Below are 19,762 nucleotides of genomic sequence, written 5' to 3'. Positions count from 1 at the left end.
TCAAATTCTAATCATTATTAGCTTCTACTTTTTTTCTAGTTTTGGCCCTAGGTCTACCAGGCCACCATTCCCTGAAACACTTTTCAAAAATTAGCATTTTTGACAAACACAACTTTTTGACTAGACAACTTCCAGACGCCCAAAAGCAAGGCAGGTTTAGTAAGAGCTTGCACACTACAGCCAAGTCCAGATGTTACCTCTCCATGCTTTTAAGGAAACCTTGATAAGTACTCTCTGGACTTAGCCACTTGTAACTGACTACTGGTGTTGTCTATTTGGCAACTTGCAGGATGTACAATCCTCATCATTTAATTAGCTGAAAAATTCTGGAAGAAAAGCTGCTTTTATCTCAACACACATTTTTTTTTTTCTGCTGCAAGTAGATAAAATATGCAGTTGTCTTGAATTGCAATAGAGGATGTGACCAAAAATGTGTATTCTATCATCATCTGTTGAAGCCAGGTGGGGCACTCATTTCTTATCTCTGTGGCACATATTATCTGCTAATGGGCCATTTTTAAAACCAGGTGGGGCAGTCATCTTTATCTTTTCCACAACCCATCCTCCCTCCAGGAAGTTATCTCCTGCTAACAGGCCATTGAGTGACTGATAAAATTACATCATCCCATTGGGAGATGCTCCAGCCAGGGGGAGGAGCCAAGCCTTTCCTACCTAGATAAAAACTGAGATTTTGAACACCAAGGTAACTTCTTTTCAGAGGAAAGCTGGACCTTTCCGCATCATCACTGGACCTTTGGAAGAAAACTGCACCCTTCTACAGGACCACTGCTTCAACAAAACCACATCTGTCACTCCAAGGGGACTGCAGCCACCATTTAATGGGACTGCTACCAACACTCTGACTAACATGGTGTCAGATTGTATTCTGACTCTGTCAGTGTTTTTGATTTTTCTTTGTAATACTGTATTTCTATTTTAATTTTCCTAGAAAAGAACTGTTATTCCTAACTCCCATATCTTTTCCTGAGAGCCCCTTAATTTCAAAATTATAATAATTTGGAGAGAAGGAGTTTGCATTCTCCATTTCAAAAAGAAGTTCCTGGCTTTCTTGGCAGACACCTGTCCTCCAAACCAAGACAGTAGTATAATTTGCCCTTGTGCTAGGAGACAGTACAAATATGAGATCAGTTGTAAGTGGGAGAAAACAGTATGCATGATTTCAATTGCTTCTGCCTCTACTTCTGTTTTTGCTACCAGATGTCTTGGATTAAAAAAAAAAAACAAAACAAAACAAAACAAACCAAAAAAAAAAAAAAAAACAAACCAAAAAAAAAAAAAAAAAACCAAAAAAACAAAAAAAACTTTCTTGGCTTCATAATGACAAATAGCCTGTTAATTAATTGTTTTCATTTTGATTGTTTCTAAAAGGGCATAAGGAAGAAGAAAATTTGTCATTTGAGGTGAAATAGCCTTGCAGTCCACAGGGTAATAAATAGTTCTTGTCAGTAACTTGCACAGAATATGGATTGCTGCCAACTTTGCAACTGATCAAGCCACTGGTTTATGCTATGGGAAGAAAAAAAAGATAAATTTAGGACAGACATCCTCTTTCCCCTAAAATATACTGTATATATTATTGATTATTTTGCAGTGTTCAGTAGTTAACTGAAAGATATCTTCAGTGCTCAAGTTCCAGTATTATAACAGACGCTTTTCTAGGCTGGGGATAAGTGACAGCTGTGGAAAAAAAAAGCTTGCAAATATATTTTTAGAAAGGAATCTCTCAAAGATTGTCATTAATTCTATTTGGCCTTGCTGCAGTGTCAAACTCATGTTCAGTGATGCAGAAATCAGCATGAAATATTACATACTTTTGACAAGTTTAGGCTATCCTTCTTTTCCCTTTACATAAACTAATATTTGTACTTTCATTAGAAAAGAGTATAATTTAAAGACAGGCTCAAAATATCAAAGTACATATTTTCAAACCTCAATACATTTGTTTCTATTAAATGCAGGAATATTTGCTGAGAAAATAAGTTTATTTGAAGGTAAACATTTCTCAATGTATATGCAGTTTTTCTGGCAACACTGATCATTTGAGTCCAAAAGTCATTATGTCTAACCTGAGAAGAGCTGTGGAGGAAATCCTGATTTTTTCCATGGAAAAGGGGACTGAACACCAAAAAGCTTTCAATAAAACAGGAGAGCACCAAATTAAACTGTAGGGTTACCATGGCAATAAATCTCAGTGACCCATGTGACAGTTATGCACCTTGGGAATGGTGTTTCTTCTCCTTTTCTCCAAAACCAGTCCCCTACAACTTTGGAAACACACAATTTAAATCACAGGGAACAGGTTTTATCCTGTGAATAAGCACTAATAATGCTTATCATAGAGCATCTTTGTGGTTTTCAGAGGCCTGCATGAACAGTGAAGGATAAAAATCCAAACTTACAGAATTGCTAATGTAGATTATTGATCTTAAAGATCAGTCAACTTTGCATCAGATGTAATGGAAGGCTCCTACATGAAAGTTAAATCCACAAAAAAAATACATTTTCTGAAGCTTTTTGGATTGGAGACAAGAAGATAGTTGCCCCTCTTCCCCTTTCAGTATACCTGGTGTGCTGTAACAAGAGAATGCAATAACCTGTTAAGGTGGAGTGATAAAAGGATTGAAAGGTGATGGTATCAGGAACAAATACATATGTGCCTGAAGGCCCAGGGAAAGGGGGTTGGGTATGAAATATGAGAATAGCTATACTAGTTCAGACCAAAATGTGCATCTGTCCCCAAAGTGTCAGATAGTTGCAGATACAGCAGTTTATCTGTCAGTGGTTTGGGCACCTAGTATGGAAGCCTTGCTTCCCTGACCACTTGCACTGGGCATATTATCTCTTCAAGAGCATCCACTGGAAAAGCTGCTGGGTAACTGTCACAGGACCAAAGCTATTTAGTGCCAGAACAGGTGTGGCGTGTACCCTGAGTCTTGCCAGAAGCACAGGATAGAGAAAATAAACACTCTGCCATCCACAAAGAGCAAAGAATTTGTTAGATGACCAAATGAACAAATCTGTCAGGTTGTGCTTGGCATGCTATATAACCTTTCAGCTCCTGAGACAGGCTGGCATTTATATATTCTGTAAGCCCGAATTATGAGAACTCCTGGAGATGTTCATGACTGACCAACATAAGCAAAAAGGAAAATTTATGGAATTCCAGGAATAACAATTTACAGAACACACGCAGATGAATCTGCTGGTACAGCACATGTTTAGAGACTGACACAATAAATGTGTGGTCCTTTCCTTGACAGACAAATTGCTGTAAAAAACTCCATGCTTATGCTTTGATAAATTCACATCTACATACAGATATAGATATGCACTAAGTATTACGAGCAGCAAAACAATAATCAAGATAGACAATAGATCCATCACTTCAGTATCCTTTCTACATCTGCATATCCACTACCTCTAAAACTTATCTGGCATCTACCTGGTGTGTTTATCTGAATTGACTTAAAACGTGTTTCCCAAAAATCTTCCCTTTACATGATGTTTTCTGGGTCTTTACATACAACACGTTTGGTTAATTGTTTTTTCAACTTAAATAAGCTTCACAGCTTCAGTTTGTCTAACTAGAAGAGAACATTTGTACTTGGCTACAAGAGGAGTCTTTTATATTTTATTTGCCCAAAGTGGAAATTATTCCCCCATTATACAAGGGGAAGTAAGGCAGATATTGAGACCCTTGAGCTTTTTAGCCTATCAGTGCCCTACTGGGATGCTCCCAAAAGAGGATGCTGAAGGACATACCTACAGCTTTTCCCTGCTTTGGACTTGTTCTTACAAGATAAGGGTGATTACCAACGAGGGGACACTCTCCTTTCGGAGCAACACTGATGTCCACTTATCCAGGGACTCAGGAAGCCTCTTAAAAGACAACTCTGTGCTCTAGAAACCAAGGAGAAGAAGCAAATACAGATCTGTCTTATCCAGAAACCATTCCTCCTCAGATTGCTCCTAAATTTGTCCATTGCTCTGTAATATCCTGGGTAACGAGGGTATCCCAGAGCACGACTTTCCACATCCTCCAGATTAGTGTTTCTGCAGGACCTGAAAGACTGTGACCCTGGGTCACAAGAGATGCTGAGAAATGCTGGAAAACCCTGCTTGTGTTATGCAAACTAGTTACATAGTTCCTCACAAGGACAATTTTCTAAATCAATAGATTTCAAAATGATTCTGAATGTGTCGGGTCACCAGTGGCTGGGTGTGCAATTGTAAAGGATTAGTTCTTCACTACAAACTGTTTTACTGGTTTTTTACCCAAGAGCAAATGTAAAATCACTTTAAGTACAAAATAATTAGGTGAGTCAAATCTAAACAACCACATAGTCTCTGACAAAGAGTAACCATGGTTCCAGTGTAGCTATGCTTAAGCTAAAGATGCACATAATTAAAATGAAAATATAAGTGCACATAGCAAATAATGAATAACACAGTCTGTAATACAGATGTGGGGGATCCAGACCAGGTCTTAAAACTGTTAAAATGTAAAAAGTGCCTGCAATTCTGCTGGTTCAACCAAATTTAAAAGCTAATTTCAATGTTTGATACACAGCAACTGGCAGAAGAAAAATACAATAATGATATTATCTCCACATCTGAGTGGTGTCGTCATTCCAGAGAGCATCTGTGCTCACACTTCAGGTCAGACTGGAACAGACTGTCAATAATTCTAATTTAAAAAAAAAAAGTAATAAAAGCATTGAAAAACGTTCTAGAAAGGACTTAAAAAGCAAAAGAAAAGGCCCTCTCATCTCTGCAAGAATCCATTCTCTATTGCAGAATCCACTACAGACACCTTTGCTTCCTAGAGTAACTAAATCATGGGCACCCTGAAGGTAATCCAACACAAACAGCCAAGGAAAACTGTGTAAATGCACCAAGGATGTTCCCCAGATAGAGCCAATTTGAAGCAATGACAACAATGCATCTGACAATCCATCTCTTCCCATAGAGGAAACTGGGTCATCCAACAAAAAGGAGTTAGATTTCATGGCCTCTAAAGTTTAAATAATTTTCTGGCAAAAGTTTCTTCTGCCTTAAAATAAAGCAAAATGAGATAATGATAACAAATCTACTTTGCCACCACATCTCCTGTACAAAATTATCTTGTGGTAAGAATATTTTCCAAAGATGTGAGAGACACTCAAGGCTGTTACTTTTTGCACTTTCAAATGTCTTCACCAAGCAGTGTGGCTGACCAGGTTTGGTTCACCCCACCTCCTCCCTTACCATTTGTCAGGCAGATTTATGCCCCAATATGTTCTCAATTATTCCCCCTTTTCTTACTGTCCCTTGCAGTGTCAAAACAAGTCCTTAAACAGCTAATCTTAAAGGAGCAGACACTGTCCTTCCACCTTCCTTTACAGAGCAACTTACAGTCATTCTGGTTTGACATCCAGCCTGCTCCATGACAACTCTGCAGGATAGTGGAGTGGCACAAAAGTCAGGCACCTTTCTGCAGGCTGAGACCTTGAGCATGCCTTGCAAACCCACAGGTCAGGAATGCAAGTCTCTCTTGAGGTCCATTAGCTGGCAGTTGTCTCACTTTGTCCCAAGACTGAGGCTGGCTTCAGGCTTGCCAGTACTCCACACAACAGCATAAAAAAATTGCTGCAACAGCTCTTCCTTCTTATCTACCAGCATGTGTAGGGGAGGATAGGAGGGCATCCATTAATATTATATCCTTAAAGAAGTAATTGTGCACAATTAGGAAAACCCAATCCTGTTGACTAAGGCAAACCCTTGCAGGGCAGAGCCAAATGCTGCCTTAATTGGTTTTATCAGAGCTGTCTTTGGGTTCCTCCATTCTCCATCCTGGCACAGATCAATGTGAAAAGGACAGGTCAGTGCAGCTGACTCCATACAACCTTAAACCAACCCTGTCTCTAAGTAATTAGCAGAGAGATCAGAGCTACAACACGTTTACAACTAAAGAGTAAATTATTATTGACCAAAAATAGAGCACTCGAGTGCTGTGTGGGCAGGAGGTAAGGTATAAAGAGCTGCAGCTGAAGGCAACTTTGTGATTTGTTACCTCAGCATCTCACGGTAAGTGCCATCCTCTTCCTTCATGCTCTGACCATGACGTCTCCACAGCTCCCCAGAAAGGTGGAACATGAAGGGGTGTTTTCTTCTCATTCCCCATCTCTAACATTCCAGATCATGTTTTGCATGCAAAGCCAAGGTTGTACCACCCAAACCACTCCAATGTGGTGCAGAAATAGGAGAGTCAGAGCATGCCAGTCCTTGGAACTGCCTTCCACCAGCTTTGCTACCTCCAGGTCCTGTGAAAGGCACAGGAAGGCAGCACTTGCTCTGAAGGCAGTTGAAATTGACTGCAATTATACATTATACATTATACATATATATAGATATGTAAAGTAGCTAATGTTTTTCCTGGACATTAATGTGGGAAGGAACACAAGACTGTGGAATTTTGCTCTAGGTCAGGAGTTTTTAGGCACTGTGTGCAGTTCAGCTATTTGGAGAGGCTAAAGGGTGCAGGAATATGGCATATGCAGGAATATGCAGCATATGGCATATGCTCAGCACAATGCACTGGTTTTGATGTAACTATCTCTGTCCTTTCTTTAACCATTCCACACAGGTTCTGAAACCAGATTTCCTCGTGGGCTCTCTGAAGGTAGGGGTTTAACAAATAACATGTACCTTTGCTAATTGATGCTGAGCAATAAGTAAGCTCACCCAGACAATAGAAAGGGCATGTGCAAAGGACATAGAACCAGGATCACTGGAAAGGATATATGGTATTTTAATCAGCATGAGCAATAGTCACAGTTCTTGGCAGGAATACTCCATATACTGGGAAAGAGAAGTTACAAATTCTCTAATGCATCAAGAGCGCATGACAGACAGAGACAGTAGTGGTTTTTTGAGGTGTAACCTTGAATTCTGAGATTTATAGATTATTAAAATTCATCCTCTGCCATCCGAACAGCTGCTGGAAGCCTGAGGTTGTGTTTGGAGAGGAGGTTCAAAGTCATATTCAAGTGTTACTTTCCTCGGGGGTAAAATCTAGAAATTATTTACTGGCTTTGGTTTATCACACAGGCACTGAAACTCAAACAAAGTTCAGAATGGTCTTGTCTCCTGCCTGATAGGCAGATTTGTTCATGCTCAGAGTAACCTTTACAGACAACTTGTGTGCACCACTCCCTTCCAGGTTTTCTGGGGAAGGTTAGTGACTCAGTGACTGAGAGCATGCAGCAGAGGACAGAAGGAACCTTCCACACGTGCCTTCTATCCTAAACTCAAAAAGTGCTCATTGAAATTGGAGATGAAAGGGATGGAAGCACAGGTTACTCTGCTAGAGGATGCCACCTTCTCTGCTCAGGAATGTGTAGTCTCAATCAAAGACTTTCAGTATTTTACCAGACTGTGCCCCTTGAAGAACTTTCTGATCTGCCTTTTCTGATGGCATTTTCTGATGTTCTGCTTCACTTTTTCATGGACACTGTGAAATCCTTCTCTCTTTTTTCCCTCTTGCTTCTCTTGAGCCTCTCACAAGCAAAATCACATAGGCACAGAATCTGGGCTCTGTATATGCAGAATACTTTCAAAGTAAGCTAAAGGTTCTGCATTTTGTGCTTCTGCAATTCTTGGCTGTTTAAAGCTCTTGTGTGAGGGAGTCCCTCAAAGTTCTGCAAGGATGCAGATCCCATAGCAGAGAGCTTTTGCTGAGGGAGATCAGCACTTCTACAAGAACATGTCCAGAAGTAGCATTACCTTCTTACTCCTTTCATCATTTTCTTGCACATAAAACCATTCTATTTTGGCTGTTTCAGTACTCTGATGCCTTGTATGCACACATATTAGTTTTTCAGTTCTGTCCCTTTCTCTTCTTTATTCTTCACAGTGCATCCAGACAGCATGTGAAGGAGCAGGAATTTAGAAGTTTATTATTTTTTTTCATATTAGCCTGCCTGGGGAAGAACATTCTATTTATGCTAGTTCCTGCCTACCTTATTTCTCCTTGTGCTATTTCCAGATGCTCTTGAATTACACATGACAGTTCTTTCAGCCATAGCAAGCAATAACATTTATTTGTGATGAAGAATTTTTACTAGATATTTCAAAAAATACATAATAAAACTGAGCATAAATAAATTTTCTGAAATTTTTCTACTAGGCAAATCCTTAACAATGTCTGATACATATAAATTGCCTTTCAATGATTCAAAACTTTCATAATATTAGTCTATATATATCCACGTTATAATAAGTTCAAACTATAATTGAGAATCTTTGAAATGTTATATCACATACTTAATTACCTAAATGCTATGTTATTGATCTAATACTGTGCTCTTAATTATTATCTGTAATATACAGAATATTCCTTTATTAGCCAATTTTACAACAACTGGAAAAGATGTTTTATATTTGGTTCATACAATGAACAAGTTTGACTTTAGATAGGTGATGACTGACATTCACAGTTTGCTTCAGTGCTTGGTATAGACAGAAACTAGTAGAACTTTCCCTTCTTGGTATTAAAACATCAGAACCAGAGCATGTTAAACATACCTCCACCTGGAAATCACTTGTGAGAACCATTCTACATAACTCACAGAGCTTAATTTTGTCTAAATTTTTAGATCTCCAAAGGCATAATCTCAGTGGCTTTGTGGTGTGGCTTTGAACAGGATGTGGCTGTGCAGCTCTGTGAATAGCAGGTGAAGATAGAGCAGGACCAGCTTTTTAAGAGTTCTAGCTTGATATTCTCTCTGCCCTCACTTGAGCACATAGGCCTATTTAAGGGGGATGTCTTCAAAGAGAATCTGCCTACAAAAGGAACTTTCTTTATTAGCAGTTCTTCAGTGAAAAATTAAAACTGAGGCAGAAGTTAAATGCCTGATCAGTCCTCCTCTTCCTATTGGTCATTGAGTATGACCACTGTCTGGATAAATGTAAATTACAAATGCACAGACTTTCTGCAACTTTCCTGATTTCTCCAGAGCACCTGCAGACATGAGTTCCGATGCAGAGATGGCAATCTTTGGGGAAGCTGCTCCCTATCTGCGGAAGCCAGAGAAGGAGAGAATTGAAGCCCAGAATCGCCCATTTGATGCTAAGACAGCCTGTTTTGTAGTAGATGACAAGCAAATGTATGTGAAAGGTACCATACAGAGCAAAGAAGGTGACAAAGTCACCGTTAAAAAGTACGATGACACAGTAAGTGATACCATTGTTAACTCCGGTGTGATCATCCAGTTCGGGCAGTTCCCTGCTTTAGATTTCTCCTGTTGTTCCCTTCTTTTATTTTTGCTAGACTGTGACTGTAAAGGATGACGAAGTCTTTCCTATGAACCCTCCCAAATTTGACAAAATCGAGGACATGGCCATGATGACCCACCTCCACGAACCCGCTGTGCTGTACAACCTCAAAGAGCGTTACGCAGCCTGGATGATCTACGTAAGTGGCAGCAGCAGCTTCCTTTGGGCAGCCTCAGGAGCTGCTGGGCCAGGCTCAGGGGAAGCCAACGTGCTGTGTCCCTTCCTCACAGACCTACTCGGGTCTCTTCTGCGTCACTGTCAACCCCTACAAGTGGCTGCCGGTGTACAACCCCGAGGTGGTGACTGGCTACCGAGGCAAGAAGCGCCAGGAGGCCCCTCCACACATCTTCTCCATCTCTGACAATGCCTATCAGTTCATGCTGACTGGTGAGTTACTTGGCAAGAATAGAAAACCCTGGTATTTGTAGGGCTGGCTATTTGGTCAAGGAATTTTAGGTTCTACTCAGTGGTCCCAAAGTCCTACAGCACAGTGCAAGATCAGACTGTGAAAATATTAATGGTCTCTGGGCTATCAGACAATGAAGGAAAAGCAGTAGCTGGCTGTATGGCTTTGTGCCCTTCTCCTTGCAAGGAATTTAAAGAAATGGTAAAGGAGAAACACAGCAAATAACCTGATTATAATCAAACCAAACCACGATCTATACACAAAAGAAAACAAATAGTAAGTGGGAAGCCTTGTAAAGAATCACTACTTGAAGTTAAATTTTGGGTGACTTCATCCCTGTCTGTACAAAAAAAAAAAGTCCTGGTGCATGCTAATCTGTATTAATGCATCATTTAATCTTATCTTGTAAGAAAGTGATAAATACTGATGTAATACAGCTCTTTCCCTTGAAGTCAGTTAGTTGTGTCTGAGGAACTGATGCCCTCCACATCTCATTTGAACAGCACTTTCTGTGATTTTGTTTTCAGATCGTCATAACCAGTCAATCCTGATCACGTGAGTATGCTTTGGTATGAGTGACAATGCTGACAGAAAAGTGATGATATTTCCTGTTTCCTGTAATGATTTATGTTTGTGTTTCAACAGCGGAGAATCCGGTGCAGGGAAGACTGTGAACACGAAGCGTGTCATCCAGTACTTTGCAACAATTGCAGTCACTGGTGAGAAGAAGAAAGATCCTCAGCCCGGCAAAATGCAGGTATGGCATCAGATCCCCCTTCTAGTATTTGCCCATGCCGTGCCTGCTGAGGAAAAAGTACCAATGTGTATTTTGGGGTTGCAGGACTATCTAAAGGCAGAAAGTATTGTGCAGCTGAGAAGACAGTCAGAATGCACAACCCAAGCGCACCTATGCTCATGTACCCCTGATGCCCAGCCTCAAATCTGCTGAACTCTTTCTTATAAAACCATTTTGTCAGTGTAGGAAAGCCTCCATTTACCCAGGGGAGGGAGGAGAATATAATGTTAGAAGCAGCTTTCTCTGTGCTGGCTGTCCATCTCTGCCCCTATTCATCAGTGTCCTCTGAGATCCACAGCACCTGAGGTGCTGCACGTGAAAAGAGAGCAGTCAGTTCCCACTGGCACATAGCTGTGCCATTCCTGGTGCTTGGATAATTCCTGCTGGCAGGGGAAGTGCAGGAACTCTGGACTCCAGAATGACTGTGCTGAAGTTAAGCATCATTTCAATTGCATCAGGCAGCAATTTCCACTGGCTGGTTTTTCTCTCTGGGGTCAACAGAACAGCCCAGAGGGACAGCTTGAGAAAAGGGCTGGATTTGGGACAGCTGGGACCACTTGCCTGACAGTCAGAAAGTAACCTCAGAAAGGATCCTTGCAGGAGAGAAAGTGCATGCCTCGATGTCCCTTTGCACAGCACAGCTGTTGCAATCTGAGCCCACTGGTGCATTTGCAAGGCACAGGCTTTATTCCCCAGCACAGAGCAAGCAGCAAATACCCTTGTGGCACAAGTGTGTGCCACCACAGCCTGTGAGATGCTCATCAAAGCGTGTGACATGTGTCAGCATGTTATTTGAGTACCCAAGGGCATAGTGGAGCTTAAGGAGATTCCAAGGCTGAATATTCTTTCACTCAGAGGCAGGTGTCTGTGATTGATGGGTTGTTATGGCCAAGGCAAGTTCATCACAGGCACTCTTTCCATCAGCACCATGTTAGAATCTCCCAAGCTCAGCTTTCATCAGCTGCTCACTATGCCAGGACTGATATCAGAAAAGCTTCAAGGCAGCTGAGACATGTACAAACCATGTGTGATAGAAGGAAAATCACCTGGCTCTCAGACTGACAGTAATCTGTTCTGCCCTCTTCTGAGTATTCACAGAATACTCCATATTTTTAGCATTCCAAGCTCTGTGACAGTAGCATGTTCTTCTTTATAAGAACATTAAATAAAACAGGTTATGGTTCTGTGTAGCCCAGCATTCAATGGCAGATACAAGCTGAAATCAGACGCCAGGGAATGGTACAGGAATAAGGGAAGTGTGTAACAGCATTTCCCCAGAATATGGTCTTGGTCTCCAGCACTTTATCACCCAGCCTGTAGACAGGACTCCAGAATGAACTTGTATAAAGAATTGCCATGTTCTTCCACACTGTTGTCCATGTACAGTGCTTCTGTTTTAGTTCTCTGGTTACAGCTGTGCACTCAAAAGAGGCTTGGTGTTGGTGTAGTCAGCTGCACTGACACACTCCTCTCCTCTCCTCTCCTCTCCTCTCCTCTCCTCTCCTCTCCTCTCCTCTCCTCTCCTCTCCTCTCCTCTCCTCTCCTCTCCTCTCCTCTCCTCTCCTCTCCTCTCCTCTCCTCTCCTCTCCTCTCCTCTCCTCTCCTCTCCTCTCCTCTCCTCTCCTCTCCTCTCCTCTCCTCTCCTCTCCTCTAGAAACCTGAAAGATACATTTGAGAGGCCATTATTCTATAGATTTAGGACATTTTATTTTTTAAAAAGACATAGAGCTTCCTATGCTACTGCATTGCTTTAATTTTAGAGGTCCATCTTCACGGAGGATGAACAAAAACTAATTTAAACCTGCTGTGCCATCTGCAGACGGTGCTGGGAATGGCAGTGCCTCTGCCCTGCAGTGCAAGGCTGCACTGAGCACTGCGTGCACCGAGATGCAGTGACCAAAACAGTGCTGCTCCCTTTCATCTGATAGAAACCAATTTATCTCTTTTCTTTTTTCTTATTCTTTGTTTTCCATCTGTCTTGCAAATTATCCCTGGCAACACTTTCCTGCCCTGATGATGTAGGATCAGCCATGACTTTGCTAGATTCACACTAGTGAATCTGCTTTCTGGACATTATTACACTGAAAAGGAGAGGCATAATGTCACAGAAGCTTTTTTCCTTCCGTATTTTTGCCCTTACCAAGAGAGATACACTACAGTATCAAAACTTTTCATATTGATCATTCCTTCTGCAGTAATCCAACAGGGAAAAAAAAAAAAAAAAAAAAAAAAAAAAAGGAAAAGAAATGTTGCTGTGGTTTGAATGCAACTGCAAAATTTTACATTCTCCCTTGATGGGTGTTTCCTACCAAGGTCTGTATTTGTTGTGGGCTCGAGCAACCTCCAAAAACAATTCCAGAATTTTCACATTTTATTTAGCTGTCAAGACTTCTGTGAACAAGAATGCAGAAACACCTCTCATACAGGTTTTAAATGCCCTGAATTCCACTGCAGTGACTTTGTATGTGATATTCAACATGTGGTATCAGAAACAAGAAGGAAGAAAACCACAGATATTTCTTTCAGCACTCTTCCCTTTGAAACCGATGGCAATATCCATGAGTGTTGGCTGATGAGTGACTAAGAACTCCGTTAATTTTTATGTTTAGATCATGTGTGATATATAAAAATTATCTGTAACATCCTTTTTGCAATATTTGTTATTTACTAAGTAGTAAAGTGATAAAGAAGCATTTTCTTCTGTGACTAGGGAACTCTGGAGGATCAGATCATCCAGGCCAACCCACTGCTGGAGGCTTTTGGCAATGCTAAGACTGTGAGGAATGACAACTCCTCACGCTTTGTGAGTTCATTTCAGATATGTTGAAGACATTTAATGCAAGTTTCATTCATTGATTGTCATGACCAATGGTTTGATCTTCACTGCCTGATAGGGAAAATTCATCCGGATTCACTTTGGACCAACTGGCAAGCTGGCCTCAGCAGATATTGAAACCTGTGAGTTGGAGCAAGTCAGTGCAAGCAGAATTTATGTGTTTGCAACTTCAAATGTATCAGGAGACTAACAGCACCTCCCTTTTGGTTAGATCTCCTGGAGAAATCCAGAGTCACTTTTCAGCTGTCCAGTGAAAGGAGCTACCATATCTTTTACCAGATAATGTCCAACAAGAAGCCAGAGCTCATTGGTGAGTGCCAGCAGTGCTGGGCTTGGCTCAGTGAGAGCTTTCTCTTCCCACTGTGACCTGCCCCAGTGCCACTAAAGGTGACCCACACACCTGCAGATCTCCTCCTTATCTCCACCAACCCCTATGACTTCCTCTATGTGAGCCAAGGAGAAGTCACCGTTGCCAGCATTGATGACAGCGAGGAGCTGCTGGCAACAGATGTGAGTAGAGCAGAGCATCCCTGTATCCTTGCATCCCTGCAGCCAGCCCAGTTGCAGCCAGGGGAGCCTGCCCAGCCAGGCCCAGCTCTGGGCTCTGCTGCCCATTGCCTCGGGATGGTGCTGGACACACTCACTGCAGGCAGGGACAGAATCCCCGCCTGCCCCTTGTGCTTCAGCCTTTGTGCTTTCCCAACTTGCCTGTTGCCTCTGCAGAACGCCGTGGACATCCTGGGCTTCAGCCCTGATGAGAAGGTGGGGATATACAAGCTGACAGGGGCTGTCATGCACTATGGGAACATGAAATTCAAGCAGAAGCAGCGGGAGGAGCAGGCAGAGCCTGATGGCACCGAAGGTAGGGCTGATTGCAGAGTTTGTTTGTGAGCTGCATCAGGAGACAGCTAGCAACCCCACCCCACAGAGTGCCCAACACTTTGAAAATAATTTTCCTTTACAGAAACTAATTTTTTTAAAAGATTGTTTCAAGTTTCATGAAGTCAGTGATTTGATTTATGCTCTACAAGGAAACAAAAAGACATAAAACTTAAGCATTGCTGCAGCCCTTCAGGCACGGACACAGGATTGTGTTGCAGCTGAGACATTGCCTTTGGAGCAAGGGGAATATTCTCCATGAGACTGGAAAGGAGATTCTCTTGATAGCAGATGTGTTTGAGTTGTGCCAAAAGTAGGCTCCTTGTAACAGAAACATCCCAGAGCACCAGCACACTTTTCTTGGTCCCTACTGGACTAGTTTGCTGTTTCTGATCCTAGTGGCTGACAAGGCTGGCTACCTGATGGGTCTGAATTCTGCTGATCTGCTCAAGGCTTTATGCTACCCCAGGGTGAAAGTCGGGAATGAATATGTAACTAAAGGACAAAATGTCCAACAGGTACGTAAACAGCTCATCAGGTTTTCAATTTCTTCAGAGTGTTCCTTCAGCTTGAAGGCTAACTCAGCATTTGTTACTGCCATGGCTGTGCCTCTTACAGGTGTACAATTCAGTGGGTGCATTGGCTAAATCAGTCTATGAGAAGATGTTCCTGTGGATGGTTATTCGCATCAACCAACAGCTGGATACAAAACAGCCCAGACAGCATTTCATTGGTGTCCTGGACATTGCTGGCTTTGAGATCTTTGATGTGAGTTGCTGTAGGTATGCTTGGCCATGGAGGGTTGTTTGAAGCTAACTGGCATTTTTCTTTGGGTGTTTTGAATTTGTAGTTCAACAGCCTGGAGCAGCTGTGCATCAACTTCACCAATGAGAAACTGCAACAGTTCTTCAACCACCACATGTTCGTGCTGGAGCAGGAGGAGTACAAGAAGGAGGGAATTGAGTGGGAGTTCATTGACTTTGGCATGGACCTGGCTGCCTGCATTGAGCTCATTGAGAAGGTGGAAAAAAATCTTTTCATTGTAGGAGACTACATTTCTTTTATGATAATTTATTTTAGTTAAGTTGTTCTTGAAAAAACAATGCATTACTGTTGAATTACATTTACACATCAAAACGGGCAGCTTATAAAACCAAAGCTTCTGGAACAAGAGGCTGTCTGCATAAACAATGGTCTCCTGAACAACATGGCTGGAGTGGAAGGGAGAATGCCTACAAAATGTTAAATTGATGATTTCATGGCTGCCTTTAAACAGTGAGGTGAATAGTGAGGAGCAGTAATGGCTTCCCTCCCCACTTACTTCCTTTATGAATTAATATTTCTCCCAGCCCATGGGCATCTTCTCCATCCTGGAAGAGGAGTGCATGTTCCCCAAGGCAACTGACACCTCTTTCAAGAACAAGCTCTATGACCAGCACCTGGGCAAGTGCAGCAGCTTCCAGAAGCCCAAGCCTGGCAAAGGCAAGGCTGAGGCTCACTTCTCCCTGGTGCACTACGCTGGCACAGTGGACTACAACATTTCTGGCTGGCTTGACAAGAACAAGGATCCTCTGAATGAAACTGTTGTGGGGCTGTATCAGAAATCATCCTTGAAGCTGCTGTCCTTCCTTTTCTCTAACTATGCTGGTGCAGAAGCAGGTAAGTGCCTTTTCAGTGATGGCCAGTAAGGAAAAAATCAAATAAAGCCTACTTCTGCTTCTCAAGGCTTTACTCAAGGCTACCAGCCCCTAAGGTGACTTTGTCCTTGTGTGCATCCAGATATGCCAAAACTAAGACACCAACAGGCAGAACTGTTGGAAACACCCCATTTATGTGCAGAGAAGTAAAGCACAGCAAGCTCAAACCCAAGTGACAGGAGATGTTTCCTGACTAAGTGTGTTGTGAATCACCTGCAGCTTACTGAGCCAATAGACAGGGGCCAAATAAATATGCAAAGTATGAGCATTTTAGTCTTTGTAGACAAAGTTATTTTCTTGAGGGGAACTGGAAGAACTAAAAGAAGACTGTGGAATGGTTTCATATCCAGCTGAGCAGTCCTGGTGTTACAACAGAAAAGGAGAAAGACACAGAATAAATTTAGAAGTCATCTATAAGTCTCAATTTAATTGGCTTCATGGTATTGCAACTATGGAAGGACACTGAGCTGCTTGGAGTTTTATTCCTAAGACTAAAATTTGTTTCCTTCCATAACTCAGAATAGAACTGTGTTCTTCATCTGCAATATTGTATTAGGAGATTTTTCTATAGAAGACTTCCCTACACTGATAAATGGATGCCTGATGCTGAGGCACATTTTTTGAGGTTTTTCACCTAATTAATTTTTTTTTTTTAATGGGGGTTTGTGTAATAGTGAAAACAATGTGTGACCAGTAGCACAGAGTGCAGTGTTAGGAAACTTAGCTCAGGCCACACGGTTCCACACCAGCAACCGAAACCTTGCATTTGAGATCAAACATCCCATTGATCAACAACTACCTAGCAGCAGTCCACTAAACTCTCAGGGAGCAGTGTGTCAGCATTTAAAATGAAGTATTATATTTATCCATGGCCAAAGGGACATGAGGCCTACAAAATGTACTGCACATTCTAACTCTTCACCTCTCATCTACTTCTTCCAAGGTGATAGTGCTGGTGGTGGTGGTGGCAAGAAGGGTGCTAAGAAGAAGGGAGGCTCTTTCCAGACAGTGTCTGCTGTGTTCAGGGTATGTGGATTTTGTTTTACATGAGCCATGCTTCCACAAAATGATCTGAGGGCTGGAACACATCCTATAAAAACAGCTGAGAGAGTTGGGGCTGCTCAGCTTGGGGAAGAGAAGATTCCAGGCACACCTTATTCTGGTTTTTCAAGATATAAAAGGGGGCTTAATCAGAAAGACAGAAAAAAACCTTTTACCAGGCCCTGTAGTGACAGGACAAAAGGCAGTGATTTTAAATGGGAAAAAAGTAGATTTAAATTCGATATATGAAAAAAAAATTCACTCTGAGAGTGGGGAGGTCCTGGCCCAGGGTGCCCAGAGAAGCTGTGGTTGCCCTTTCCCTGGAAGTGATCATGGCCAGGTTGGACACTGGGGCTTGGAGCAACCTGGGACAGTGGAAGTGGGACAGGGATGCTGGGCTTGATGACCTTCGACAGCCTCTTCCCAACCAAACCATTCTGTGATTCTACATCTCCCTGAATTTAAATAAGAATGCAAACACTTTGTAGCTTGGAGCTGAAATCCTTGTTTTGTTCTATCACAGGAAAACCTGAACAAGTTGATGACTAACCTGAGAAGCACCCACCCTCACTTTGTGCGCTGCCTGATTCCTAACGAGACCAAGACACCTGGTAAATCCACCCTTATATTCTGAAAACATGGGACTGACAGGAATCTAACCTTCCTCACCAAGCACGTGAAGTCCTTTTGGGGGTTGGCCTGCAAGACAGTAACAAGGAGAATATTTTCTGTGTTGTCTACTGTGACTGAAAAAATTTGAGCATTGCATGGTCCAAAACAGTTGCCCATCTTTGCTTAACGTGTGTACAGAGCTGAGGGTGGTAAAGATGGGTTTGATTACAGCTGATAATATTGTCTGTTGTGGATAACAGCATTAGAAAATCCCTAGTCTGGATGGCACTGTCCTACACTGTGCCACCTCTGGCTACATCCAATGAGGGGGCTGATGCTGTTGAAGATTTTTTAGTTGATCTCCCAAAGCACCATCCTGCCATTTTCTGAGAAATGTGGCCTGATGCCTTTTCACAAGCACTGCTTGCATTCTTAATAAAGTTCACTGATGCAACTCTCCACAACTTACATGAACTGAAGGCATGCTCTGTCTGTATTTCCTGCATCTTAAATCAAGAGCTGCTTGAATTAAAAAAAGGAGATAATTCTGAAATGCTAATACATATGAAGATTCCTTGGGATAAAAACAGAATCATGATGGATGTATTTTGTTTTTTGTTTAAGGTGCAATGGATCATTACCTGGTGATGCATCAGCTGAGGTGCAATGGGGTTCTAGAAGGCATCCGAATTTGCAGGAAGGGGTTTCCAAGCAGAATCCTTTATGCAGATTTTAAGCAACGGTAGGTGCTCAGTTATTACTCACTGTATGAGAGGAAATCAACCAGACAACACCGTCTAGATTTCAGATCGCATATTCAGCTGCTTTCTGACAGCTCAATGTTCCTGTATTTCATGATATACAATGGATCCTATTTCTTCACCCTCTTGAAAACCAGTTCTTGCAACCTCTCTCACCACAGGTACAAGATCCTTAATGCCTCAGCCATTCCAGAAGGCCAGTTCATTGACAGCAAAAAGGCTTCAGAAAAGCTTCTTTCCTCCATTGATGTTGACCACAACCAATACAAATTTGGCCACACCAAGGTAAAGTCCTTGTGGAAGAGTAGGTATAATTAAGCAAAATATTTTGTTTGTTGAAAGTATTTCTTGCATACTAAATCAGTCTTCATTATGATTATAAACAGAGTAGGAGTAGCAAGAAGGAGTACAGACAGTTTGTGTGAGGGACAGTCCTGGGAACACCATACTACCTGAATGACCCAGCATAGCTGCAACTAGATTTTCTGCTGCTTCTTTCTCATGGCCAGCTGAACAGGTTTATATCAGTGCAGGTTTATATCAGTACCGGTTAGACAGGCTCAGACAAGTTTGGACAATCCTACTATTTAGGAGATTTAAACACACAAAGTCTGTCTTCCATATCCAAACGGCGTTGGGTGAAACACTGTTCTTTGGTCAGCACACCCAGTCGGTGCTGTCACTGGACACAAACCTATTGCCTGCATTACTGAACAGACACAGAATCACAGAATGGTTTGTGTTGGAAGGGACCTGAAAGATTATCTGGCTTCAGCCACTCTGCTATGGGCAGCTACACCTTCCACTAGACAAGGCTGCTACAAGCCTCCTTCAACCTGGCCTTGGACACTACCAGGGATGAGCTAAATTTTCCATAAACTACACTGGAGCAGACACCAAATAACACTGCAATAACATGATTAGATCATACACAGAGTGACTTGCCATGAATCACAGGAACACTGAGTGTTTTAATACTGACAGAAAATTTCTCTAGCTCTTAAACCTTTCCCCTGCAGGCATTTTTCTTAAACTACCTTGTACTACCCTGCATCAGCTGTCAATGGCCATGTATCTGACTAAGCCTCAAGATGTTTGACTCTCTTTTTATGTTCCAGGTGTTCTTCAAGGCAGGTCTCCTGGGACTTCTAGAAGAGATGAGAGATGAGAAGCTTGTGAGTCTCATCACTCATACACAAGCTATGTGCAGAGGGTACCTCATGAGAACTGAATTTAAAAAGATGAATGAAAGAAGGTAATGTAAGAAAATACCAGCAATTGTCCTGTGTCAGACCAAAGGTCCATCAATGTAATATATTGTCTCAGGCAAAAAGCTGTCTTTGGGAAAGAGCCTTAGAAATTACTGGGGACCAGAGCAAGTGCAAGCCATCAGCTTCC

At 42.0% G+C, this 19,762-nt stretch overlaps 1 protein-coding gene across 1 annotated transcript in view; it reads left to right on the top strand.

Moving 5' to 3' along the window:
• The first annotated feature begins 9,030 nt into the window (after positions 1-9,030).
• LOC130260686 (myosin-13) overlaps positions 9,031-19,762 on the top strand; it is a 28,549-nt gene continuing 17,817 nt past the window's right edge. The window contains exons 1-19 of the mRNA XM_056506305.1: positions 9,031-9,234; positions 9,332-9,475; positions 9,567-9,723; positions 10,270-10,297; positions 10,388-10,499; positions 13,249-13,341; positions 13,433-13,496; positions 13,586-13,684; positions 13,781-13,884; positions 14,098-14,236; positions 14,653-14,771; positions 14,872-15,021; positions 15,104-15,274; positions 15,603-15,912; positions 16,894-16,976; positions 17,515-17,602; positions 18,228-18,345; positions 18,526-18,649; positions 19,483-19,619. Coding sequence (XP_056362280.1) covers positions 9,031-9,234; positions 9,332-9,475; positions 9,567-9,723; positions 10,270-10,297; positions 10,388-10,499; positions 13,249-13,341; positions 13,433-13,496; positions 13,586-13,684; positions 13,781-13,884; positions 14,098-14,236; positions 14,653-14,771; positions 14,872-15,021; positions 15,104-15,274; positions 15,603-15,912; positions 16,894-16,976; positions 17,515-17,602; positions 18,228-18,345; positions 18,526-18,649; positions 19,483-19,619 — 2,444 coding nt within the window. The remainder of the gene's footprint in view (positions 9,235-9,331; positions 9,476-9,566; positions 9,724-10,269; positions 10,298-10,387; positions 10,500-13,248; positions 13,342-13,432; positions 13,497-13,585; positions 13,685-13,780; positions 13,885-14,097; positions 14,237-14,652; positions 14,772-14,871; positions 15,022-15,103; positions 15,275-15,602; positions 15,913-16,893; positions 16,977-17,514; positions 17,603-18,227; positions 18,346-18,525; positions 18,650-19,482; positions 19,620-19,762) is intronic.

Source organism: Oenanthe melanoleuca, chromosome 18 (assembly GCF_029582105.1).
Source record: "Oenanthe melanoleuca isolate GR-GAL-2019-014 chromosome 18, OMel1.0, whole genome shotgun sequence".
Classification (NCBI taxonomy): Eukaryota; Metazoa; Chordata; class Aves; order Passeriformes; family Muscicapidae; genus Oenanthe; species Oenanthe melanoleuca.
This window is presented reverse-complemented; position numbering and strand designations above follow the sequence as displayed.